Source organism: Eschrichtius robustus, chromosome 16 (assembly GCF_028021215.1).
Source record: "Eschrichtius robustus isolate mEscRob2 chromosome 16, mEscRob2.pri, whole genome shotgun sequence".
Lineage (NCBI taxonomy): Eukaryota > Metazoa > Chordata > Mammalia > Artiodactyla > Eschrichtiidae > Eschrichtius > Eschrichtius robustus.
Window position 1 is genome coordinate 24,485,825 of NC_090839.1, and position 27,381 is coordinate 24,513,205.

The window sequence follows — 27,381 nt, forward strand, 5'->3', positions numbered from 1 at the left end:
ACATGCAGATTGCCAACAGGCACAATGAAAGATGCACAACAATGCTAATCATCAGGGAAATGCAAATGAAAACCACAGTGAGATATCCCCTCACACCTGAAGGAATGGCTATCATCAAAAAGACCACAAATAACAAATGTTGGCAAGGATGTGGAAAAAAAGGAAGCTCTGTAAACTGTTGGTAGGAATGTAAATTGGTGCAGCCACTGTGAAAACAGTATGGAGGTTTCTCAAAAAACCAAAAATAGAACTACCAAATGACCCAGCAATTCCACTTCTGGGTATATATCTGAAAAAAACAAAAACACTAATTCAAAAAGATACACGCACCCCAATGTTCATAGGAGTATTATTTACATTTGCCAAGTTATGGAAGCAAGCTAAGTGTCCATCACAGATGACTGGATAAAGAAGATGTGGTATATGTATTCAGTGGAATACTACTCAGTCATAAAAAAGAATGAAAATTTTGCCATTTGCAACAACTTCGATGGACTTGAAGGGCATTATGCTAAGTGAAATAAGTCAGACAAAGAAAGACAAATACTGTATGATATCACTTATATGTGGTATCTAAAAAAAACAATAAACTAGTGACTGTAACAAAAAAGAAACAGACTCAGATATAGAGAACAAACTAGTGGTTACCAGTGGGGAGAGGGAAGGGGGGAGGGGCAACATAAGTGTAGGGGATTAAGAGGTACAAACTATAAAGTATCAAATAAGCTACAAGGATATATTGTATAGCACAGGGACTATAGCCAATATTTTATAATAACTATAAATGGAGTTATAAACTTTATAGACTATACTGTACACCTGTATCTTATATAATATTGCACATCAACTATACTTCAATAAAAATAATTAAATTTAAGAAAGCTTTTAAGAATGCTGTTGCTAAAACATTAATTAATAATAGTAGCCTTACTAGCCACTATCTTTTAAAGACACGTTGATCTCCGCTTCGGAGACTACATATCCCAAGATGCTCTTTGCTTGGGTTCCGCCGCCCATTGCATTCTGGGGCTTGTAGTCCGGAAGTGAGTGGATGATTCATCGGCCCGCACGCGCAGTGCTCCGAATTCCCGGAAGAACCAGCAGAGAATCGCAGGATGTGCGGGTGGCTGCGGCTGCTGCTGCAGCGGCGGCGCTGACAGGGCACGCGCTCTATGCCTTTCCGGCTGCTCGTCCCGTTTGGCCTCCTGTGTGCGCTGCTGCCCCTGCACCATGGTGCGCCCGGCCCGGATGGCACCGCGCCCGACCCCGCCCACTACAGGTGAAGGGGGTCAGGCTCCCCGCCCTTCCATAGTTGGGGAATGGGAATCCCAGACCTGGTCCCTTCCCTATATCCTCCATCCCAGACCCCCCACCCTGACCTGCTCGGACCCCGCCACTGGGCTCCTCGCAGAAATCAGGTGGTGATTACCATTTTCCGCCCTAATTCTTGTCCTTTCCTCTGCCTGGTTTCGTTTGGTGGCCCTCTGCCTTATTTCTCGTACCCCGCACCAGGGAGCGAGTCAAGGCCATGTTCTACCACGCCTACGACAGCTACCTGGAGAATGCCTTTCCCTACGACGAGCTGCGACCTCTCACCTGTGACGGGCACGACACCTGGGGCAGGTAGTGCGAGCGGAGGAGCAAGGGGGCGGCCTGGGTCTGGCAGTCCGGTCCTAGGCGGGCGGGTATGCTGGAGCTGGTGGCTTCATGATCTCACCGGTTCCAGAAAAACCTCCTAGCCAGGGTGGGGTCGCGTTCCCCCCAATTCAGGCCAGCACCACCAGGATCCACCCAGCCTCCTGGAAAGTTGGATTCCCATAGTGGAAAAAGGCTGGGTTAGCCTGGTGGTCTGGACCTCCGGTCTCTGGCCACAGCAGTGACAGACACCAGCTGTTGGGACTTGGGCAGATCTCTGGAGGCTTAGGATATGTGGAAGGGCTTCAAAAAGTCAGAAGACCCAACCCCTTCATGTTATAAGTGGGCAAACAGGCCTAGGAGGGGATGTAACTCTCCTAAACATGGAATTTCAGAGCCTTTGTTGTTAGTGTAACTGAAACCCACTTCCCCCATTACCCTCACATCCCTGGCTGCTTCTTAAGATCTCAGCTCAAACTGTCACCTTAGCATCAGTTCCCCTAAATACCCACCCCGTACAGGTCACTCTCACAAACCACCCTTTTTATTTTCTTCGTAGCACTTCTCGCTCTGATACTGTCATTTTCCCTTATGTGTGAGTCTTTCTCACTTCCACTAGAATAAAAATCTATGAGAGATGGAATTCTCTGTCTTGTTCCTTGCTGAGTAAGTGAAGAATCATTGCATTTAGCTGAAGCTAACCTTGATTAAACACTGTGCTAAGCATTTTACTTGTGTCATCTCATTTAATTAACACCCCTAGGAGTTAATTGCTGTTATCTCTGTTTTACAAATGAATATGCTAGGGACTGGAGAAATTAAGCTCAACACAAATTGTGCTGGTTTTCATTTTTTAGTTGAAAAAAGTAATACAAGTAAATGGCAAATTCAAGCAGTACAATATCATATAATAAAATAAATATCTCCCATACCTTAGAACTCCAACCACTGTTAACTTTCTTGTGTATCCTTCCAGAAATATTTTTGGTTTATACCATCATATAGGTATGTATATGTGTATCTTTTAAAATAACCTTTTAAAGGTGTAACATATAAAATGCACCCATTTTAAGTGTGTAGTAACCACCATCACAGGATAGAGAACATTTCTGTCACACTGGAAAGTTCCCCGGTGGCCCTTTATAGTTAATCCCTCCACCACCACTGGCCCAAAAAACCACTAATCTGCTTTCTGTCTATATGTCTCTTTTAGAAAAATGCAGTTAGAATACAACACACGACACTGCCTATTCTGTACCTTGTCTTTTTCATTTAACTATATAATTTGAATGTTTTCCCCTTAGCCCATAGAACTCTTGATAACAATCTTTTTGACCACCTCATAGTTTTGCATTGTTTGAATGTATTACAATTTGGTTAATCACTTTTCAACTGGTATACATTTGGGTTATTTCTAGCTTTTTGCTGTTCTAAAAACAATATTGCCATGAGCATTCTCAAGGCTACAGTTCTGTGCACTGCGAGATAAATTCTTAGATTTGGAAAGCCTGCGCTCTGAGCTACAATCTTATACTGCCTCCCTATGGTGGAGAAGAATGCCAGAGAATATAGGCAATGTGTTTAACTACAGTCGAGCTATTTGCATAAGATGTTATACATCAGCCCACCTCCCAGGTACGTTAAATGGGTCAGAGGTTCCTGGCGATTTTCACGATGGCTTCTCTGTTGTGATTTCAAGTGGGACTGGCAGAGGCATCGCTGTGCTTCACTTATTAGTTTTTGGGGTCTCTGATCTGGGGCAGCCTTAATAACTGGTGTTTGATTTTCTTACTAAGCAGCTGGGGTTTTTGTCCTTTTACAGTTTTTCTCTGACTCTTATTGATGCTCTGGACACCTTGTTGGTAAGTGTCTCATCTATTCCTTTTCCTCTCCAACATTGCATAACCAATATCCTTCTTCTTTTGGTAGCTTGACTGTGGGTGAAAAATGAGTTCTTCACCTGGGACTTTTATTTTCATCTTTCATTTTGATCTTTAATTTGGGGGCAGTGGAAAGCCAGTGGAATTTTTTCAAGAAGAGGGTAGAAAATGAGATTCCTGTTTTGAGAAGATCACTGGCTACAATGTGGAGAAAGATTCATGTCATCATTTAACAAACATTTTTTGAGTAATTGCTTCATGCACTGTGCTCAGCCCTCTGGGGGAGTGCAGGAATGAGTGAGGCTCCTGCCTATGCAAAGATTCTCGTAATCTGGAAAGAAATAGATGCCCTAAGAGTTGTGGGGTTAAACTTGCTGGAGTCTTTTAAAGGAAGAAGAGGTTGATTTCAGCTGGAGGAATCAAAGGATTCCTAGAGAAGGTGACATTTAGATAATCGAAGATAGGTTGGATTTGGAAATGGGAAGACATAGGGTGAGATTTCTGGTAGAGGGAACAGCATGTCTGAGGGCAGAAAATCAGGGAATAGTGGGTACTGAAGTCGACAGAAGAACAGTGAGAGACATGGTTAGAAGGATAGATTAGGTCTAAATCATAGAGGGCTTTGAATGCTGAGATAGTCAGGATTGTTTTGGCTGCAGGTGATAGAGACTCAAATCAAACTGATTTAGACAGGAAGGAAATTTACTGAGTCAGATAACTAAAAAGTCCAGGTAAAGACTGACCTCAAAACCAGCTGGTTCCGGACATTTAAATAACGTCATTAGGAATCTCTTTCTCCATCTCTTATTTCTGCTTTCTTTGCTGGCTGTATTCTCAGGCTCTCCTTAAGCTGGCAGGGTAGCCAGTGGTAACTCCAGACTCACATCCCACTCATTTAGTAACCTGTGTGTGGAGAGAATTAGTCCTTTTCCATTAATTCCGTGGACTGAGTCTCACTGATCTGGCTTGGGTTACACATCTATCCCTGAATCAATCAGTTGGCCAAGGGATATAGTAGTACATTGGCTGGTCCAGGTGAAGTGCCCATTCTTGCAGCTGAGGGGATGGAGTCAGCTTCTTCAAATTACAGGAGTGACTGTGGAAGAAGGGTGATTCCTCAAGGGAAAACTGGAACACTGATATCAGAATAAAAGGCATCAGGATTGCATTTGACTGATGGTTTAAACAAAAGGGTTTAATTTTCTCAAGTATAAGAAAATCTGAATGAAGGTAATTTCTAGCATTGGATCAGCTGCTCAACTGTGCCATCAGAGACCACATGCTCTTTGTATCCTTCCATTCTACCATCATTAGTATACTGACTTTCATTCTCATGCTTAGTACCTCATGGCCTAAGATGGCTGCCACAGCTCCAGAAATCAAGTCTGCTTTCAAAGCAGAAAGAAAAAGAGTAAAAGCCATGCCAACTGTGTCTTGTCCCTTTCTATTAGGAAAACAGAAGCTTTCTGAGAATTGCCCTTAGTAGACTTTACAAAGCTCAGAATTGACTGGGTAACACAATCACCCAGTAGCAAATGAGACTGAGAAAGCAAATATGTGGATTTCTAGCCTCTATGGCTGGGAGCTACAAGGGTAAAGAAGACTGAGAATCAATGTTGGGCCAACCAACCTGCAGTATTTTCCATAAGGATGAATGTGACAAGGTTAAAAACAATAAATATCCACTGTAAATGTCAAGCTAAGATTTCCTTATGTGGTCTACAGTCTTTATATTGGTTTCATTTAAATGAGTCTATAAAAATTCTTAAATTGGTACCAAAGAATTTACTTTACCAGTCTCTTGATACTGGGTCTGTGTGATTTCCAGCTCTCAGTGTTTTCTCCTGTTACCAGCAGTCCTAGAACAGAAACTGTAGGTCTGAAGTTGAATAAGTGGGAGTCACACCAGCATAGGATCCTAGACTCTGAATCTAGCATCTTCAGTGCCTACAAGCCTGAGAGCCTCACTGTCAGGTCTCTCTTTCCTTCAGATTTTAGGGAATGTCTCAGAATTCCAAAGAGTGGTTGAAGTGCTTCAGGACAACGTGGACTTTGATATTGATGTGAATGCCTCTGTGTTTGAAACCAACATCCGAGGTGAGGGCTGCCTTCTAGGGCCCTTGGAAGAAAGGAGAATGTGGAATTTTGGCTTCTGTGTAAACCAAGAGGTGGTAAACAGGATCTTAAGCGCCAGCCTTGCCAGGGCACTTGGCTCAAACAAGATTGACAGAGCTCTTCCCTCCTGTAGGGTTGGGTAGGGAGGTCTCGGGATCCCTTATCAGTTTCAGACATGAAAGTGAGCAGGGGACAGAGAAAAGACTGAAAAGAAATATGCCAGGATTACTCACATATTTAACATATATTTGGTACCAGGCTTTCGGCCAAGAGCAAGAAAGATGTAATCCTTGCCTTCTTGTAGCTTATTGCCTATTGAAAGTTTGTTAGAACTTTTTGCATTCTTGACAGAAATGTTTTATATCTGTGTTGTCCAGTCCAGTAGCCACTAGCTACATGTGGCTATTGAACATTTGAAAGGTGCCTACTGCAACTGAAGAACTGAATTTTTAATTTCATTTAATTTTAATGGATTTAGATTTAAATAGGGACATGTGGTTACTAATTACTGTATTACATAGTGCAAGTCTAGGGTATTAGTTTCCAAACCTGGCTGCCCATCAGAAGCATTTGGGACATTTTAAAAAGTTCAGCTGTGTAGACTCCACTCTAAATCTAATGAATTGGGATCTCTGGGTTGGGTCCTACAGTCAGTATTTTTATCAGGTTCCCAGTGAATCTTTTTTTTTTTTTAATGAATCATTCATTTTATTGAGGTAAATTTACATATACTGAAATGCACAGATCTACACATTTCAATGAGTTTTGACCCAGTGATTCTTTTTTTTAAAATTAATTAATTAATTAACTAATGTATTTTTTTTGGCTGCGTTGGGTCTTTGTTGCTGCGGGTGGGCTTTTTCTAGTCGCAGCGAGTGGGGACTACTCTTCGTTGCAGTGCACGGGCTTCTCATTGCAGTGGCTTCTCTTTGTTGCGGAGCATGGGCTCTGTGCACGTGGGCTTCAGTAATTGTGACTCGCGGGCTTAGTTGCTCCGCAGCATGTGGGATCTTCCTGCACCAGGGTTCGAACCCGTGTCCCCTGCATTGGCAGGCGGGTTCTTAACCACTGAGCCACCGGGGAAGTCCCCTATTTATTTATTTATTTATTATTTAAAAAAAATTTTCACATGAGAACATGGTTTCTTTTTATTTATTTATTTATTTTTGGCTATGTTGGGTCTTCGTTTCTGTGCGAGGGCTTTCTCTAGTTGTGGCAGGCGGTGGCCACTCTTCACCGCAGTGCGCGGGCCTCTCACTATCGCGGCCTCTCTTGTTGCGGAGCACAGGCTCCAGACGCACAGGCTCAGTAGTTGTGGCTCACGGGCCTAGTCGCTCCGTGGCATGTGGGATCCTCCCAGACCAGGGCTCAAACCTGTGTCCCCTGCATTGGCAGGCAGATTCTCAACCACTGCGCCACCAGGGAAGCCCCCCTGTTTATTATTTAATGAACACTTATTGCCTAGGTTTTACTTGTGGGATTCTTTGAGGCCCGGGTTGAATGTGGGTTTTTCCAGATACATTTTTTGTTTACTCTTGCCATGTGGCTGGAGACATTATCTGCTAAAACCACCTTAGGCTAAAGGTTTGAGGTTTTCTAGACTACTCAGTTAGTGTGAATTCAGTCTGTAAAACTTAGTATCAGTTTGTGGTTATTAATTCTTAGGAGAGATTTTTTTTCTTCTCTTTACTTGGCATTGAGAGTTGAGGTATACAGTTTTCCTTACTCTATGCTAGGGGAGGTGTGTAGGGTTTATTTTTAATTCATCTTTACACAAGGTATATAATTCTTCCAGATCCCAACTTCATGGAGGGATCTTCTATCAGACTTCCCACTCTGGGTAGGTCCTGCCTTTGTCTCTTATTCCTGGTCTGCCAGGAGGAGGGGAAAACTGAAGCTCAAGGTCACCAGTTTTTTCAGTGGGAGGGCCATTCAGGATATCTGTTTAACCATATTTCCAGATACGTAACTTTTGTGTCTTTTTATAAGTCCTAAATATTATGTAATAAATTGAAATAGATAAATGAATAAAATGAAGGTAGTAAGTATCCCCCCTTGGTCTTGGGGTGACTGGGAGACAGTGACCAAGTGCAATGAGCATGGACTTTGGAGTCAGACAGACCTGGCCCTACCACCTACTAGATGGATGACCCTGGGCAAGTCACTTTACCTCTCTGAACCACAGTATCTCTGTCTGAAGAGGGCACAATAGTACCTAGTGCTTGGTATACAGTAGGGACTGCAAAAAAATAACCATTATTTTTGTGACCCACCAAGAGAAAAAAAACTTCCTGAACTTAACACTGTACCAGTGTGGGGGGTTAAGGACTCTTCTTTTGCTACGTGGCTCCAGCCCCTTCCCAGTGAGCCACTGAACAAAGCATTAGGTTTAATTTGTACAAGGGAAAGACTGGTCCTTAGGATTCTGACACTTGCTTTTTATACCATCTGTAGTGGTAGGAGGACTTCTGTCTGCTCACCTGCTATCAAAGAGGGCTGGGGTAGAAGTGGAGGCTGGATGGCCCTGCTCGGGACCTCTCCTGAGGATGGCTGAGGAGGCAGCCCGGAAACTCCTCCCAGGTAAGACCCACATGGAGATGGGGCAGAGATGAAGTCCGGTAGGTCCTGCTGCTCTTGCTGGAGAAGAGAGTGGCTGTGCGGAATTATTTGCTCGTGTTGCTCACCCAAACACTTGGTCTTTCTACCTCTTGGCGCCCACCATGGAAATCAGGAGAGTCCTTGGCATTTTGAGGGCTAGACTAGGATGGATGAGCTGACCTCATTACTGTTTGCGAGGAGCGCTGAAGGCCAGCCTGGTGGCTGGAAGGCTCTTGCCCTTATTTGAGTGAGTGCTTTTGCCCCCTCCCAGGCCCACACACCACTGGAATGAAAGGGTTCCAGAGAAGAGCCTTGGTGTGAGCGTTCGGAACCCCTGGTTCTAGACTCGGCTCTGACAACCAGTAGCTTGACCAAGCCGCTCTTCCTCTCCTTGGTTCAATTTCCCCGTCTATCAAATGGGAGTCATAATTCCTGCCTCCCTCTGGGGAGACGTAAAATGAGGTCAGAGAGGAGAAAGTTCTTGGAGAACCTCAAACACCACTGAGACACGAGAGGGACTTATTCTGTAGCTGAGCCATGTCCAGGGCTGCAGGCCAAGCTGCAGTGTTTGTCCAGAGGGGCAGTAGCTGGGCTCGGCATCATTGGCGGGACGCTGTGTTCTCTTCAGGGTGTGGTGGAGGCTCTGAGAGCTGTTCACACCCAAACACATTACGCTGTGCTTTCCACCAGCCTCTTGGCCATCTCACTTCTCCCCTTCACCCAGGACTTGCCTCTCATCCTCGGGGAAGAGCTGAGGAGAGTGAGCGAACTGGGTTCAGGTCTCACTCACGGCCTGAATGTCTCCTTACAAACGTCATGTCCTGTGTGACTCATCCCTGGAGTGAAACTCTGTCTGCTGGCTCCCTTCTTTTTTTTTTTTTTGTATTGAGAAATATACATATTGAAAAGTGCATCCACGCTGAGAAACAGGATTTTGTCACCTCCCCACCCCCTTTTTAATACTGCCTGACTTCTCTGAACTATCCCTTTGGGCCCTTCTTGCTTGTGACTTGAATCCTCCTTGCTTACCACTCATGTCTGCCAGATAGCAAGTTTCTCTTCTTACAGTAAAGTTGCTGGACCTTGTGGTTCTTGGAAGTTTTGACAACTTTGTTCACAGTTTGGTGACGCACAGGCTGCTTTGGGGTTGTTTGACCTTTCAGCCTGGAGAGGAAATCTCTGCCTCTTGACTTGCTGTCTAGTTCCTTGCCTTGAATTGGAAGGCACTGGGGTGAGGTGGACAGGGCACTGGGCCCATGGGAGGGGGAAAGGGAGTGGGCACGTGGTAGTCATTCCCATCCCAGCTCCGTTTGGCTCTCTCTGTGATCTTTGAGTCACTTCTTTACAAGCCTGACCTTTCCTACCTGTGAATTGAGGGTTGGACCATGTTGGCAGTTTCGTGGTTTATATCCTTTTTTAAAAAAATGACATAGTCCCTGAAACTCTTTGTTTAGAGCAGGGATCTTAAACTGGCTGCTCTGGGACTGTTTACAGTCTGCAGATGTGTTTCATTTGGTCAGAATGGTGTTTTAACAAGTAGATGAATGACTTCTTCGTTGTGCCACCAGCTCCCCCACTGCCTGTGGCTTAAGCCCTGCCTGCTTCACACTAAGTTACTTGCCTGGCCTCTGAGGCATAATATAAAATAAGTAAAAGTAGAGCTGCTCTAGCTAAAGTGAGCATGCATGGAGTGTGATACCCCAGAGCACAGCCTGCTGCTTCCCTGCTCACCACAGGCAAGAGCCCAAGGCATGAGGAGCAGTGTTTGGCAGCATCTGGGTTAGGTGGCCACTAAGGGCCCTCCAGTTGTGACATTTATCCTTCTCTGGCTCAGTCTCTAGCAGATCACCCAGGAGACAAAAGGGAAGTGCTGGCCAAGGCCTCAGGCTTTGGTCCTGTGTCCACCCATGCCCACCTCCCCGCTCCTATCTGGGGTCTTAATTTTGCGATTGTTCAGCCTTTCAGACCCCCACTGGCATGCCGTATGGAACAGTGAACCTGCTTCACGGCGTGAACCCGGGAGAGACTCCTGTCACCTGCACAGCAGGGATCGGGACCTTCATCGTGGAATTTGCCACCCTGAGCAGCCTCACCGGTGACCCTGTGTTTGAAGACGTGGCCAGAGTGGCCCTGATGCGCCTCTGGGAGAGCCGGTCAGATATTGGGCTGGTAGGTCCGCTGCCACTCTTCCTGTCTAGCTCAAGTTGGCCACCTTGGCCCCTGCTTATGAGGCTCAGGGCTCTGAGCAACAAGTTGCAGTCCAGCCGAAGGAAGCTAAGGGTGACCTCAGGAGTGGTCCAAGACTTAGGCTCACAACACCGAAAGTAGACCAAGCCTCCAGTTCTTGCTTTGACACAGAGGGGAGGAGAGCATGAGACCACATCCTCTGGCAGGAAAAGGGGCCGTGATAAGCTCTGGCTCCTTGAGCTTCTCTGATTTCTAGGGAGTGGGTCATATGCTTCATGCCCCTGACTCACTCGGTGACCTTAGATCGTCAGCCTGTCTGGCCCTCATTTTTACATATTTTTGTTTGTAAAACTGTGTTTCTTAGAACCAGAAGATTTGAGAGATGTTGAATGGCTGTTCCATGAGAAAATGATTACTGGTCAATTAAATTTGGGCAACACTATAAATAGTATCCTTTTTTTGGAGAGTCATAATGAACATGAGCAGGTTAAAGGTTATGAAATCCTATGATAAATTCGTCTATTTAACTTTGCTTAACTCAACATTTCACAAACTTATTTGACCCCAGAGCTTTCCTTTCCCCTCCAAACCTACTCACCTATGGAAATTTAACACACCTTGGGCCAGATCATCTCTAAGGTCGGTTTCGGCTCCTAAACTAGATGATCCAGTGAGACTAACAGTAATTGAGCCAAAGCTGTCCAGGAAATAGCACTAGATTTAGTCAGAACTGAGACTGAGCCCCAGCCTTACTATGTTGAAACTGTGTGACCCTGGCCAAGTCACTCAACCTTTCTGATCCACAGCTAACTTCAGCAATAATACTGATGGATTAATACCTCCTTGCTGAGTCATTATGACTTATAAAGACTGTGTTGTCCGAAAGTGATTCAGGTGGAGGCACGTTTTATGCAAAGTCTGGTTCTAAGTCAGCTTGAAAAGTGAAACTTGTGTGAGGACTCCTTGACAGTCCCTTAAGAAGGTGCCACTCTGGAGACCTAGAGTAACTCCCTTAGTGTCCAACACAGGCAGTTTTTTCTCTAGCTCGGGAGCCATAGTGGCTCCGTGACCACCCTGCCCACATCCTCTCAGCCCTTTATCATTTCCGTGCACACTGGCCTGTCTTCCAGCTGCCATCACCCATGTCTCTTTGGCTACGGGCCTTTTCTGCTGCCTGGATCCTGCTCTGCTTGCCCTTGGCTGGAAACGCCAGGTCTTAAATGCTACTCCAGAGCAGTTCTCAATCAGTGGCTGATACTGATGGGAGTTTATGGACAATCACCCTTGTTCCCCAGCCCTCGGGTGGGACCGTGCCGAGACTCGTGCTCTACACTGACTCCCAGAGCTGCCCGGCGGGATGGAACTCCGTTTCCCATGGTGGTAACTTGCCTGACGGCACACCCTTTATGGGCTGCCTCCCTGCCCTGCCTCACTTTTCCCCTCCTCTTCCAGAGTTTCCAGGGACTCACCTTTCAAACCAACTACTTCCTGTCTTCCTTGCTGGGGCTCTGCCAAAACTAACACAGGACAAATTAGCTGTTTCTTTGAATGAGTACCAGGTGAAGTTATCAGCTTCCATTGGGGTCTAAGTTATATGGACTGCATATCTCTTCATTTAAATCTTTAAAATTTATTTTTAAATGGTTCACAAGTCAGAGGATACAAAAAAGTACCCAGTGACACCTGTGACCCGTCCCCCAGCTACCCAGTTCCTCTCATTACAAGCAACTACTCTATCAGTTTCTTGGATGTCCTTCCCAAGTTGATTTATGGAAATACGGGAAGTATATCTTATGTCTTTAGACCCTGGAATCGCATGCAGATTCTCAGGCTGAGAAGCCTGAGACAGACTGTGGGAACAGCACGTTCTCATCTCCCAGCTCACACTCACTCTAGACAGGGCATGAACACTCCAAGTCATGGTTCTTTTTTCAGTTGTTGACCAGTGTGTATAATTAAGTCCTCCTAAATGTGCATGAGAGGTGTCTCCACTGTACATATATGCAAGAGAGCTGGCCATGATCCAGCCTTGCCCCCCAACCCTGTACCCTGATAGCCTGCGTGTCTCCCAAGAAGCACTGGGGCGCCTGCCTTGTATATCACAGGACAGTCAGGGGTGTGGGGACATCCTTGTTTGGTCTTGGGCCCTCCTTTGACACCACACGTCTCTCTCCCAGGTCGGCAACCACATCGACGTGCTCACTGGCAAGTGGGTGGCCCAGGACGCGGGCATCGGGGCTGGCGTGGACTCCTACTTTGAGTACCTGGTAAAAGGAGCCATCCTGCTTCAGGATAAGAAGCTCATGGCCATGTTCCTAGGTAAAAAGGGCAGGGTAAGGGGGCTTTTCCCCATGGTTTTCCCTATTGACATGTAGTTTATTTATAAACTTTCAGTTGCTCCCAAGTGCCTACAGAATCAGCTCTGCATTCAAAACCACCATGGACTTAACACTGCCCACTTGAGGCCCACTACACCTTTTCATGCCTTCCTGCAACAGCCAACTGAACCTTGCTGGCTTCTCTGTATGCAGCCCTGGATTTTTTATTTCCTGGCCATTGTACATGGTGTTTCCTTTGCCTAAAATACCTTTCTTCCTGCCTTTATGTGTCCAAATTCTGTTCACCCGTTAAGACCCAGCTTAAATGTCACTTTGCCCAGGAAATAGCTTGATTCTTCCTCAGAATTTAGGGCCTTCAGCATCTTTTTTTTTAATATATAAATTTATTTATTTATTTTGTCTACGTTGGGTCTTCGTTGCTGCGCGCGGGCTTTCTCTAGTTGTGACAAGCCGGGGCTACTGTTCGTTGCGGTGCACGGGCTTCTCATTGCGGTGGCTTCTCTTGTTGCGGAGCACGGGCTCTAGGTGCGCGTGCTTCAGTAGTTGTGGCACGTGGGCTCAGTAGTTGTGGCTCGTGGGCTCTAGAGCGCAGGCTCAGTAGTTGTGGTGCATGGGCTTAGTTGCTCTGCGGCATGTGGGATCTTCCCAGACCAGAGCTCGAACCCGTGATCCCTGCATTAGCAGGCGGATTCTTAACCACTGCGCCACCAGGGAAGCCCAGCATCATTTTTGTAGTCAGCTATCATCACAGTTATAGCTCTTCTAACTGAGTGCATCATCCAGGCCTTATTCATCTCTACTTCCCACAATGCTTTGCAGGAGGTAGCTGTAGATTAATGCCTGTTGAATAAAAGAGGTTTACCCTTCAGGCCCTTAGACACTAGTAGTAATGATATTGAGGAATCGTTGGGCACCTAATAATAATTATAGCTACCATTCATTTATTCAGCAAATATTTACTGAGTACCATTGATGTGTTAAGTTTTGTGCCAAGCACTGAACATGGACTATTTCATTTCATCCTTACAACACTGTTTGAGATTGTCTTATTTATTTGCATGTTTTTGGTACTTTGTTCATTCATATAATGCTTATTGTGCATATTTATTATGTACTATCTTCATGTTGCGGATTCTGCAATCAACAAAACAAAGTCCTAGCTCTCATAGATTTACAGTCTAGGGGGAGTTATAAGTTCAGGTTCCCACTAGAATGCCAGCTCCCTTAGGGCTGGACTTTGTCTTATTTGCCACCCCCCAGGTGCCTGGCACCTGGTAGGCACTCAGTGAATATTGTTGAGTGAATAAATGACTGCACAGTCCCATGAGGTATATAACATTACTCTCCTCACTTTATAGATAATAAGACTGAGGCTTAAGAGGGAAAAACTTGCCCGAGGTCACAGCTAACAAGTGGTAAAGCTGGAGCTGGAATTTGAGCCTGGAAGTTTGCCTCCAGAACCCATGCTCCTTCCTCTGTGCCTCCTTGCATCCTAGTCTGCTTTGAGACTGGGCCACCCTAGGGTCTTGCAAATGTTTAAGTCCATCCTTCTGTTGCCAAAGACTGCTTTTTGTGTCCCTCATCACTGATGTGTCCATCATCTTATCTCCTCTGCAGAATATAACAAAGCCATTCGGAATTACACCCGGTTTGATGACTGGTACCTGTGGGTGCAGATGTACAAGGGGACTGTGTCCATGCCAGTCTTCCAGTCTTTGGAGGCCTACTGGCCTGGTCTTCAGGTAGGAACGATCAGAGAGGGTGGTCCTTTTTCTATGGAACCGGCAAAGCAAGCTCATTCTAATGTATAAGTCAAAAAAGTGCTCGAGCACTTTTTTTTTGGAGGGGTGGATTGGGGATGGGTGAGGGGCTTAGAGTGAGACAGATTTAAAGTTCTGCCAAACTGAATTTTCCAAGGGGAACTTTAAGGTGTCAGGAACTGAACTTCCAGTTTGCTGTGGAATTTTGTACCACTTAAAGTAGACAGGGCGGTAATAGCCATTGGCAATAACCATTTCTCCACTGGACATTTCTGTCACGTATCCTCATTCTTGACAGTGGGCCTAGGAAAGGGCATGACAGCAGCTGGGGCTGCTCTGTCTGCCATCATTATGTGTCTCCATTACATGGTCTGATAGAGTTGCAGCTGGAAGGGATCTTAGAGCCCATCTAATCCACTCCCTGTGTGTCCTAAAATATTTTTAATATTTTTATAAACAACTTCTTTTTAATCTTAAGAAATTAAGAAAAGGTAGTAACATGTAGATGGTAGTAAATTTTTAAAGCACAACAAGGAATACAATGATAAGTCTCAAGCCCCCACCCTCAGATTCTCTCCCCAATCCAGCCCTTGTTGTCAGTTTTCTGTACCTCTTTCCAGAAATCCATATACATAGATATATGTATATTTATAGCCCCCTTTATTCTTTACATAAATAGGAACACTTTTATTCTTTTTCACTGTATGTATCTTGGAGATCATTCTTTATTGATACATAAAGATCAATTTTACTTTTTTAAACAGTTGCATGTATTCCTTTGAATAGATATATTGTCATTTATTTAACTTGTTCCCCATTATATACTTTTAGCCAACCCTCTCATTTTATAGATGGGGAAAGAAGCTCAGTGAGAACTTGTTGATAATATTAAATATTGGTCCAACTCTTCTAAGATCTTCAAATTTACTTGAGTGTCCCCTAAAAGAATTTTGAAAAATTATAGAGCCCCATGCATGTTTTTAATCTTATGAGTTTAAATAGTTGAGTACCATTCCTTTTTCTCCTCCAACTCATATTTCCATTCTGCCACTCCAACAGGATTTTATCCTAATTATTATATTTTATAATATATATATAATTATATATATAATATTATATATTAATATAATTATATATAATTATATATATAATTATATATATAATTTATATATAAAATATATTTTATATTTTATTTGTCTCTGTGACAAAATTTGTTCATACATAGAAATTTAAAATGTTTTAAAATTTCCCGTGATCATAAGCTCTGAGTATTAAATTTGTTTTCTTCTGGATTTAGTTATCATTAGTATGTAAATGATTAAAACAACATTTACAGCTTACAATTTTTGATGATTATAAACCTGAAAGCAATTTTATTGGAAGTGCATTTCTTTTTTTTTTTTTTTTAAATTTTTTTTTCAATTTATTTATTTATGGCTGTGTTGGGTCCTCGCTTCCGTGCGAGGGCCCTCCCCAGCTGCGGCAAGCGGGGGCCACTCCTCATCACGGTGCGCAGACCTCTCACCATCGCGGCCTCTCCCGTTGCGGAGCACAGGCTCCAGACGCGCAGGCTCAGCAGTTGTGGCTCACGGGCCCAGCCGCTCCGAGGCATGTGGGATCTTCCCAGACCAGGGCCCGAACCCGTGTCCCCCGCACTGGCGGGCAGACTCCCAACCGCTGCGCCACCAGGGAAGCCCCGGAAGTGCATTTCTTAATGAGATTTTGGGGGCCTTTTAAAGTTTTTAAGTAGTTCGTGTATTTGTGCATGAATAATACATATTGCTAAAACAGGGCACGGTTAAGCATCAATTTTATTCCTGCTTTTCATTTTTTTAGATGTAAGTGCCGAGGAGCCTATGCACATAAATAAGTAGATGGAGATGGAAGGAGTTTGATATTGTGATATCATTCAGTTCTTTGAAATCATTAATAGATTGAACCATATAAAATTGCCAGCATTCAACCATTTTTGGCCTGCAAATGTGGCAGTATTTTATGGTTCACTCTTTATATGGTTAAAAAAAATCACAAATGATCTGTCATCAAAAATTATTTTTAATGATGTCTCTGCTGACAACTTGACCAGTTCCTCTTTCAATTTTTTGAAGGCAAAGAATTGAAAGCCATCTGATTTGCAGAAGGATTTGTTACCCAGTGGTTAGAGCCATTCATTTTTCTCAACACCTACACTAATATTTTAAATTTAACCTAGTTCAGTGCTCAGGATGTTTTTATATCCAAGGACAATGTTCCGCAGTAAGGCTGGAGACTGTTGGTGGGTACACCTTGCTTTTATAAGATGGTAGAAGGACAGTTGTGGAAGAGATAGAATGGGTTGCCTGCCTTTGTGTTGTAAGCATCTTTTCAAGCAGATCCATTTTAGGAAAATTAAGGATCGGGAAATCTATTTCCTTAAAACTATTTTTGACTACATTCCTCTTGGAAAACCTGCTTGTACCACCCAGCCATACAACTGATCACACCCTTTGACTTTGCCTGATTCTACTTCTATGCATGTTCCTCAAGAAAATAATTGACCAGGGAAAGATGCAACCTGTACACGGATATTCCCAGCAGCAAAGTTCATGACAAAGAAAAACTAGAAATGGTCCATATGCCCAGTAATGGAAGAAAAAATAAATGATTGTATTTTTTTCTTTTTTTTTTTTTATTGTGGTAAAATACACATAACATAAAATTTACCATGTTAACCATTTTGAGTGTACAGTTCAGTGGTATTTATGTTCATGTTGTGCAGCCATCACCACCATCCATCCCCATAACTCTCTTCACCTTGTAAGACTGAAATTCTATACCTTTTAAACAATAACTCCCCATTCTCTCCTCTCCTAGCCCCTGACAACCATCATTATTATGATTTTGTTTAACATCTTTATTGGAGTATAATTGCTTTACAATGGTGTGTTAGTTTCTGCTTTATAACAAAGTGTATCAGCTATACATATACATATCTCCTCCCTCTTGCGTCTCCCTCCCACCCTCCCTATCCCACCCCTCTAGGTGGTCACAAAGCACCGAGTTGATCTCCCTGTGCTATGCGGCTGCTTCCCACTAGCTATCTGTTTTACATTTGGTAGTGTACATATGTCCATGCCACTCTCTCACTTCGTCCCAGCTTACCCTTCCCCTCCCCATATCCTCAGGTCCATTCTCTGCATCTCGTCTTTATTCCTATCCTGCCCCTGGGTTCTTCAGAACCTTTTTTTTTTTTTTAGATTCCACATATATGTGTTAGCATATGGTAGTTGTTTTTCTCTTTCTGACTTACTTCGCTCTGTATGACAGTCTCTAGGTATATCCACCTCACTACAAATAACTCAATTTCATTTCTTTTTATGGCTGAGTAATATTCCATTGTATATATATACCACGTCTTCTTTATCCATTCGTCTGTCGATGGACACTTAGGTTGTTTCCATGTCCTGACTATTGTAAATAGAGCTGCAATGAACATTGTGGTACATGACTCTTTTTGAATTATGGTTTTCTCAGGGTATGTGCCCAGCAGTGGGATTGCTGGGTCATACCACCATTATGTTTTCTGTCTTTATGATTTTGACTACTCCAGGTACCTCATATCAGTGGAATCATACAGTATTTGTCCTCTTGTGACTGGCTTATTTCATTTAGCATAATGGCTTATTTCATTTAGCATAATGTCCCTCAAGGTTCATGCCTGTAGCATGTGTCAGAATTTCCTTCTTTTTAAGGCTGAACAATATTCCTTTGTATGTATATACCACACTTTGCCATCTTGGTTTGTATAGGATTTGTGTGCTTTGTGTGTGGCACTTTTCCTGCTTTAAGAAGGGGTCCTGGGGTTATTTCTCTGTGAGGTTATAATAACACTAATAGCTAACATTTAGCTGACAGTCTGTCTGGCACATAGAGGTGATAAATATTTATGAAAGAATGATTTATGTGCCGGGCATTTTACACAGAATTATCACAACACACCGAGGTAAACGATGTTTCATAGATGAAGAAAGGAGGCTTATAGACATTAAATTTGTTCATTTACTCAACAAATATTTGGGTGCCTGCTGTATTCCAGGCCCTGTCCTCGTGAAGTTATAGAGGGCGAGACACAAAGAAAAACTTAGACAAATTCATAAAATAATAAGTTGCAATGAAGGAAACAAATTAGAGGCTAAAAGAGAGAATATTGGATGGGGACTTACTTTAGATAAGAAGGTCTCTCAGAAGTGGTGATGCTCAAGCTGATATGTGAAGAACTGGGGTGGGGGACGATGTTCCAGGCAGAGGAAACATGATGTGTGAAGGTCCCGAGGCAGGAAAGAGTTGGATGTTTATCAGAGACAAAAGCAGCATGGCCACAGTCCAGGGAAGGGAAAGATCGGTCAACGGAAAGTCAGCAGTGGCCAGATTGCGCAGGGCCTTGAGGGCCATGGTGAGGTGTCTTGACCTTAAGCTGAGCCTGTGGAAAGCCACTGAGTAAGACAGTTACTCTGGCTGCCTTGGGGAGAGTGGACTGGAGAAGACAAGTGGTAGGACCAGTGAGGAGGCCTTTGAGGTCATCCCAGTGCAAGATGCAGGTGAACAGGTGGTGGCTCTGGAGATAAAGAGAAAAATCTTTATGTTTTAGAGAGAGGGAATTGATAGCAGTTGCTGATGGAATGGATGTGGGAGTGGGGGAAGAGGGAGGAGTCAAGGATGGCCAGCAGGTATCTGGCCAGAGTGGAATCAGTGGAAGGTGGTGCCGTTTACTGAAAAGGGAGAGAGGTGAGAGGAGGGAGGCAACTTTGCGGGAGAGTGAAGGAACCGATAGTTTTGTTTGGAAACTGTCAAGTTTGTTCCATCCTTGAGACATCCAGTGGAGATGTCAAGAAGGTCAGCTGTTTCCCTGTGAGCTTACACTAATATGAATAGCTACATAGAAGCACCTAGTAAAATTACAAGTGCATATATTCTCAGATTCAGCAATCCCAACTCTGGGAATGTATCTTACAGACACACTTCACATATGTTTGAGGTGACATATGTATGGGGTTATTTATTGCAGCATTGATTATTGTAGCAAATAGCAAAAGATTGGAACCAAGCCAACTAGCTATCAATAGGGAACTAATTAAATTGTGGTCCAAGCAATGGAATACTATGCAACTGTATAAATAGGAGGAGGGAGTGCTTTATGTACTTACATGGAAAAATTGAGATGTATTGTTAAATGAATAAAGGAAGCTACAGAAAAGTATATTTAATAAGCCGTATTTAATGTGGGGGAAATAATACATACTCATACATCTTTGCTTATGTTTACAAACTAATGCAAAATGGTTATTTGCTGGGGGGCAGGGTGTGAATGAGATTAAGTACAATCAATCTTTTTCTTATTCTTAGAATTTTGAATCAGATGGCTGACTTACCTATTTAAAAACAGTTAGTAGCCAGTATTGACTGAGCACGTACTGGTAGGCAGGGACATTGTATACAGCCTCTGTCCTTCACAACAATGTAAAATATACGTTGTATTTTGCATGTTAGAGACGAGGCTCAGAGAAGTTAAGTGTCCGGTTTGAGGCAGCACACCGAGTAAATGGCCGACTCTGGGTTTGATCGCAGGTCTTTTAGGCTCCAAAGCCTTTGCTTCCTCTTTTCCCTGAGGTTGAGTGTGGGGTTTTGTATGTGGGTTTCCTGCCTGGTGGCTGCTTGCATGACAACCACTTCTCTCCTACAGACCCTCATTGGGGACATTGACAATGCCATGAGGACCTTCCTCAACTACTACACCGTCTGGAAGCAGTTTGGGGGGCTCCCGGAATTCTACAACATTCCTCAGGGATATACAGTGGAGAAGCGAGAGGGTTACCCGCTTCGACCAGGTAAGCAGCATCTCTGGCCCACTGCCAGCCCACAGGCTCTGATTCTCAGAACCTCAACCCCTCGCATTTCTATGAGGCTCCATGCCTCGCAAGTGCTCACAGCTCCATTTTTTTCCCATCTGCTTCTTCCAGCGGCTCTGGATGGTTTTCCTTCTAGGAATTATTTTTCCCCCTTATTTTCAGAGAAGGAAACGGAAGCCTGGTGGGTTGAAATGGCTTGCCCAAGGCTGTTAAGTATAGGAGCTAGGACTGGAACCCAGGTCTCCTAATTACATCTTATGCTCTTTCAAACCCAGACAAGCAAGTGAGATGGAAAAAGCCAGGCTGATGCCTTTTGAATTCTTGCCATTGGGATTTCAGATGTGTAGGCAAACTTCGTTAAGTCGGTGGGTCAGGTCAGATAAGTTGTGCGTCTATGGAGCGTTAGAACTTTGGAATGGACTTTAGGAGTGAATCATCTCTTCTCGTCCACCTCCCCACTTGCAGGTCAGCAGTCAAGATGTAGAGAAGAAAGAGACAACACACTTGATAACTCTTCTAAGTTCCTTTCCAGCTCCGATCTTCTGACTCACTGAAGGAGAGTTAAACATTGTGAGGAGAGGACGGAAAGGGGGACAGAGGAAGGAAGCTGAGTCAGCACACAGTCATCTCCCCTCCCCCTCAAAATAGGTTACGTTCCCATTGTTTTAGGCTCTTCCCACCTGAATGCCTTTTAGCTGTGCGATGGGCCTTCGAATGGGTTCTGCCCATCCTGCCCTCCTCGGTTCCACTTCCTTCCTCCTCTAACCCTGTAGTCCTCTAAGTGATTGCTGTAGGAGTCTTGGAGGAGGACCAGAAGTGGAAGTAAAGCAGCAACTGGAAGGAGCAAATCAGTCACTTTTGACTCCTTAGAGGCTGCTGTTTTTAGTACTTCTCATGCATTTATTCTCATGGCATTTTTTTTTTTTTAAGAGAAAATACTCAAATGGTATTGGATCCCATGTTCCCAATAGATAAAATGAAGACAGAGTTTGGGACTAAATGTAAGACTTAGACATGTGCATTCTCAGGGTTAGAGGGAACCTGAGAGGTCTTCTAATCGAAATTCCCCTGCAATAGCCCTGTCAAGTGGTTATCTCATCTTTGTTTGATTACCACCAGTGACAGGGGGCTCACTACTTAAGGAGGCAACGTATTTTGTTTGCAGGAAGGCTCAGTGGAAGGTAAGGCACCACAGCCAGGAATCCAGAGATGTCTTAGACCAGTCACCCTTCCTATCCCAAAACAGTAGCAAATGGGAGATAAGGTACTATTCTATAATTAGACTGGCCAGTCCCTGACGCTCTGGTGCATGTATCCGATCAGCAGTGCTGGAGCACAGAACCTAGCCTAAAAGCCTCTGAAGGGCTTTACCTCCACCTAAGTCCAAATCTAAACCTTGGACTGTCACCCTCTTCTAGAGAGTTGGCTAGATATACAGGAAATTCAAGCAATTACTAGCATACGCAGGCCCATGTGTGAGGAAGAGAAAACAAGAAACAAGATGCTTGGCCCTGGGCACTGAGTCGGCCAGCTGTGAGAAGCATAAGGAGAGGCTTCCCATGAGGACACCATCTTTTCTGTCTTTGAAAACACACAGTGTGTTCATCTACCAGTAAATGTGCCCCAATCTTTGCTTAGAATATGAGTGATTAGATGAGCAAGTGTCTAGAGGCCTGTGGGGTAAAGGGAGAGAGAAGTAGGAGAAAACTGGAGAGATAGGCAGCGATCTTTTCTCCAAAAATAAGTAATGGAGTTTGCAGTAATAAATCAAAAGGGAGAAAAGTACTGATCAAGGGCTAGGAGGAAACAGGATGTAGAACATCAGGAGGAGATGTTGGTATAGGGAGGGGAGAGATGTTCTTTCCTCTCTGAGAAAAAAGAGGTGAAGAAGTAGGAAAGTCTGTTGAACTGTAGCTTCTGCCTACTGGGCCCACCCTAGAAATCAAATCTTTTCCATAACAGCTCTCTAGATATCTGAAAGCAACAAACACATTTTGCTAAGTTTTCTTTTCTCTGGAATAAATATTCCCATCTGGTCCAATTCCTGTTGGCTAGTTGGTGAATATTCATCTTATGATGGGGCCCATGTCTGAACGTCAAATTCCAATTGTGGTGTAGAACAGGGCAAGACTGTTGCCTTGTTCTGGGCACAGAGAACTGATGGCTGCATCTTTGCTAGATTGAAAGTTGATTCTTGAGTATCTTAACCTTTATCTTTTGGCCTATCCCATCTTGGAAAGGGCCTTGTAATGACAGGCTCATACTCTTTTAAGTTTTAGGATTAGGTTAGGCTGTAAGTGACAGAGACAAAGTAGTAGCTTAGATAAAATAGAAATTTATTTCTCTCTGGTTTTCTGGCCTTACATGACTCTCTTTGGTGGCAGGGACCTTAATCCCACTCCTGCCTGCTGGGAATAGTTGTTAGTCTAGGCGGCCATGTGCTTGGATAAAGTTAGCTCTTCTGTTACTAAGGAAGAAGGAGGGAACAGATATTGGGAGATAGGCAGCAGCCTCTGCCACCTTCCCTATCCCAGAACCTGGCTGCCTGTCTCTCCCTTGGGATGGGAGTCCATGGTCCATTTTAATGCTGGTTTCCACTAAGCTTCAGACTGGGTATATTGGCTCTGAAGATTCAGTATTGAGTAAGTTGTCCCATGTTCCCCCTAGTTGGGACCCTGTGGACATGGTGTGGAGAGAAGGAATCTCTCACTGCCCCAGGCAGTCCCCAAGCCTTCTCTGCTCAGCCACTGGGTGAGGAAGGTCTGCTTTGAACTTTGCAGAACTCATTGAGAGCGCCATGTACCTCTACCGTGCCACGGGGGACCCCACCGTCTTAGAACTCGGAAGAGATGCCGTGGAATCCATCGAAAAAATCAGCAAGGTGGAATGTGGATTTGCCACAGTAAGTGTTTCCACGGGCCCAAGAATTGGGAAATGTCTCCCCCTGCTGCTAAAGAGCCTCTGAAATATTAGCACTGGAAGGGACCTTAGAGATATAAGTAATGCCTTTATTTTATAGATGGGGAGGCTGAGGAGCAGAAGCTGATAGCCTTGCTAAAGGTCACAGAGCTAGTAGAGGTGGAGCTAGGGTTAGTTCCCAGGGGGTCTTGACTCCATACCCTTGGCGTTCTCCCTGCTTCAGAGATCCTTTAGCTGTCGGAATAGGCTACTTGGCAAGGGTGAGTATTGTGAAACATTTTGCGAAAAGGCCTATAAAATGGGTTCTAGAAGGGAATTACAGAGTCCCATAGCCTTATTTGCAAAGCCAGGGATCCTTAATGGAACAGCTGTACTGGTCTCACAGATATTTACTGAGTGTCTTTCACAGGCCAGGCTCTGTGCTAGGCTGAGGGTTATAGCAATGAAGAAAGACCAAGCCCCTGAGCTGACATTTTAGTAGAAAAAACAAAGAATGTGTATCTGGGAGACAGAAAGAAGGCCAGTGTGGCTGTAGGGCGTGAGCAAGGAGGAAAGTGGGAGGAGATACAGCCCCAGAAGTAGGCAGGGGCTAGATCGCGCAGGGCTTTGTATAAGTCTTGGGGAAGAGTTTGGCTTTTGTTCTGCTTGGAATGAGAAGCCTTGGGAGGATTTACAGCAGAGCAGTGACATGCTCTGATTTGTATTTTAGAAAGATAACTCTGGCTGCTCTGTGGAGAATGGTTTGAAAGGGTCAAGGATGAGAGCCATGTCACATCCTTAGAGGACCCAGGCAGGCAAGACAGAAATAAACAGTGGTTACAGACATGTAAAAACCAGATGTGTAAGCAAATAGCCTGGAAGCCTATTTGCCAAAAAGCCTACAGAGGTTTTTCTTAGGGTAAGGAATTAAAAACAAACAAAAAACTTCTTTTTCAAAAAGTTGTAATGTGATTATATTCTATAAGTAAAACATAGATACATGTTTTTAAAGAAAAGACCTATATGTGTAGGAGAAATATAAAGCAATGTTATGTTGTAGTTTCTAATATGTTGTATTTTGTGAAAAGCCAAAGTGGATGAGCCCATTGGGCCCTTAGGAACTCTTGACTTATTTCCATGAAAGTGAAGTCTTTTGGAGCCCTTCCAAGGAGAATGATGGGAACAGGCAACTGACTCCTTGGCCTTTGGCAAACAGGGCAAGAGAATAATAATTCTTGGTACATCAAGTCCATGTTTTAGTCACATTTTTTTGGTGTAAAATAGATGTCTACTGAGAATTAGTTTTGTTTAAGAAAATGTATTGCTAATTCTGAGAAGCTAAAATAAATGTTTGTAGCAAGTAAACTTACTCATCCCTGACTGTAAACTCAGTATGAATTTCTCTTCGTAAAGACTCCTAATTAGTTGTTTACAAGAGCAAAAAACTTGGTAACCACCTTAATGTCCGTTAAGGGAGGATTAGCTAAGTAAACGATGCTACATTTTTACATCATTAAAAAGGGGATGATTAGATCAATGTTTAGAGTCACAACAGGGTAAGATAAAGGGGATGGGAGATTGTTGTATCGTGTAGGGGGGCCCGGGAAGACCGTTCTGATGAGGCAGCGTTTGAGCAGAGACCTGAAGGAAGTGAAAGAGCAGGAGGGCGTCTGAAGGAAGAGTGCTCCAGGTTGCAAGAACACCAGTGAAAAGAACCGGGCTGGGCATGTGCTTGTTCACAGAACAGAAAAGGCCATGTGGCTGGACCTGCGAGAACCAGGGAGAGAGCAGGAAGAGATGAGGTCAGGGAGGGAGCAGGAGCCAGATCACCAAGGACCTGTTAGGCCACGATAAGGATTTTGATTTTAGTCTATGGGAAATGGGATGTCAACAGAGGGTTTTCTGTGAAGGAGTGACAGGTAAGAGTTATGATATAAATATACTTTAGGGTAAGGATGGAAGCAGGAAGCCCAGTTGAAAATTGTGATAACCCGGGTGAGAGATGATGATGGCTGGGAAAAGGGCAAAGTTCTGAAAAGTTAAGTGATTTGCCCAAAGGCCTGCAGTCACCTAGTGGCAGAGCGGGAATGCCTGACAGGGTCCCCTGACCCTTTCTGCTGTACTGTGATGCTGGTCTGACTTGCTTCCCTCCCCCACGTGGCAGATCAAAGATTTGCGAGACCACAAGCTTGACAACCGCATGGAGTCTTTCTTCCTGGCCGAGACTGTGAAATACCTCTACCTGCTGTTTGACCCGACCAACTTCATCCACAACAATGGCTCCACGTTCGATGCGGTGATAACCCCCTACGGGGAGTGCATCCTGGGGGCCGGGGGTTACATCTTCAACACAGAAGCGCACCCCATCGACCCCGCTGCCCTGCACTGTTGCCGGAGGCTGAAGGAAGAGCAGTGGGAAGTGGAAGATCTGATGAGGGAATTCTACTCTCTCAAACGGAATAGGTCGAGATTTCAGAAAAAAACTATGAGCTCAGGGCCATGGGAACCCCCAGCAGGGCCAGGAACATTGTCCTCCCCTGAAAACTATGACCGGGCAAGGGAGAAGAAGCCCGCCAAGCAGAAAATCCCACTTCTCAGCTGCCCTAGTCAGCCCTTTACCTCAAAGTTGGCATTACTGGGACAGGTTTTCCTAGATTCCTCATAACCACTGGATGATACTTTGTTTGTTTTTGAAACTATAACAATAAATCTGCTTTTGATGATCATGGTTTTCTATTTTACATATTGGATCATTTCATGAGATTTCATTCAAAGAAAGGGTTCATGGCTAAAAACAATTGCGAATCTAGTTTGTTTTTCTCATACAGTTGGAGAAACAGCTAAACGTAAAAGACTCCAGGGGTTGATACTTGAATCTCCCTTCCTTTCAAAGTTCCCATTTTCTGGAGGGTGTTATAAATGTATTTGTTAGTTCTTTTTTGGTGGGGAGGGATTTTCATTTTTTATTTTTTATTTGAAGTATAGTTGACTTACAAAATTACATAAGTTCCAGGTGTACAACATAGTGGTTAGATATTTTTATACATTACAAAATGATCACCACGATAAGTCTAGTTACCATCTGTCACCATACAAAGTTACTACAGTATTACTGACTATATTCCCTGTGCTGTACATTACATCCCTGTGACTTATTTATTTTATAACTGGAATTCTGTACCTCTTAATCTCCCTCACATACTTCATTCTTTCCCCCACCCCACCTCCCCTCTGGCAACCACCAGTTTGTTCTCTGTATCTATGAGTCTGTTTCTGTTTTGTTATGTTTGTTCATTTGTTTTTTTATGTTTCACATATAAGTGAAATCATATGGTATTTGTCTTTCTCTGTCTGACTTACTTCCCTTAACATAATACCATCTAGGTCCATCCATATTTTTACAGAGGGCAAGATTTCATTCATTTTTGTGGCTGAGTAATATTCCACTGCGTGTGAGCACGTGTGTGTGTGTGTGTGTGTGTGTGTATACACACAAACCATATCTTTTTTTTTTTTAACATCTTTATTGGACTATAATTGCTCTACAATGGTGCGTTAGCTTGTGCTGTATAACAAAGTGAATCAGCCATACGTATACACATATTCCCATATCCCCTCCCTCTTGGGTCTCCCTCCCACCCTCCCTACCCCTCCCCTCTAGGTGGTCACAAAGCACCAAGCTGATCTCCCTGTGCTATGCAGCTGCTTCCCACCAGCCATCCATTCTACATTTGGTAGTGTATATATGTCCATGCCACTCTCTCACTTTGTCCAGACCACATCTTTATCCATTCATCTCTTGGTGGACATTTACGTTGCTTTCATATCTTGACTATTGTTAAGTAATGCTGCAATGAACATAGGCATGCATAATCTTTTCAAATTAGTGTTTTTGTTTTCTTCAAATAAATGCCCAGAAATGGAATCGCTGGATCTTATGGTAGTTCTATTTTTATTTTTTTGAGGAATCTCCATACTGTTTTCCACAGTGGCTGCATCAATTTACATTCCCACCAACAGTACACAGGGGATCCCTTTTCTCCACATCCTCGCCCACACTTGTTATTTGTTGTCTTTTTGATGA

The 27,381-nt window shown here is 43.9% G+C and overlaps 1 protein-coding gene across 2 annotated transcripts; it reads left to right on the top strand.

Moving 5' to 3' along the window:
• Positions 1-1,077: 1,077 nt before the first annotated feature.
• EDEM2 (ER degradation enhancing alpha-mannosidase like protein 2) lies at positions 1,078-26,025 on the top strand. Of its 2 annotated transcripts, XM_068524599.1 has the most exons (11): positions 1,078-1,279; positions 1,513-1,623; positions 3,458-3,497; positions 5,507-5,612; positions 8,085-8,210; positions 10,186-10,397; positions 12,593-12,734; positions 14,372-14,496; positions 20,234-20,378; positions 23,180-23,301; positions 25,462-26,025. In XM_068524599.1, the coding sequence occupies exons 1-11, from the start codon at positions 1,173-1,175 to the stop codon at positions 25,960-25,962; spliced, it is 1,737 nt and encodes a 578-aa protein (XP_068380700.1). In that variant the 5' UTR covers positions 1,078-1,172; the 3' UTR covers positions 25,963-26,025. The 2 variants fall into 2 exon arrangements, with proteins under 2 accessions (XP_068380700.1, XP_068380701.1); XM_068524600.1 differs by lacking the exons at positions 1,078-1,279; positions 1,513-1,623; positions 3,458-3,497; positions 5,507-5,612 and adding an exon at positions 7,422-7,470.
• Positions 26,026-27,381: the final 1,356 nt, after the last annotated feature.

Bases quoted from the DNA above. Each gene is read 5' to 3' on its own strand.
- EDEM2 (XM_068524599.1), top strand. From the start codon at position 1,173: ATGCCTTTCCGGCTGCTCGTCCCGTTTGGCCTCCTGTGTGCGCTGCTG. The intron at 1,624-3,457 runs GTAGTGCGAGCG...GTCCTTTTACAG, and splicing joins GGGCACGACACCTGGGGCAG to TTTTTCTCTGACTCTTATTG. The intron at 20,379-23,179 runs GTAAGCAGCATC...TGAACTTTGCAG, and splicing joins GGGTTACCCGCTTCGACCAG to AACTCATTGAGAGCGCCATG.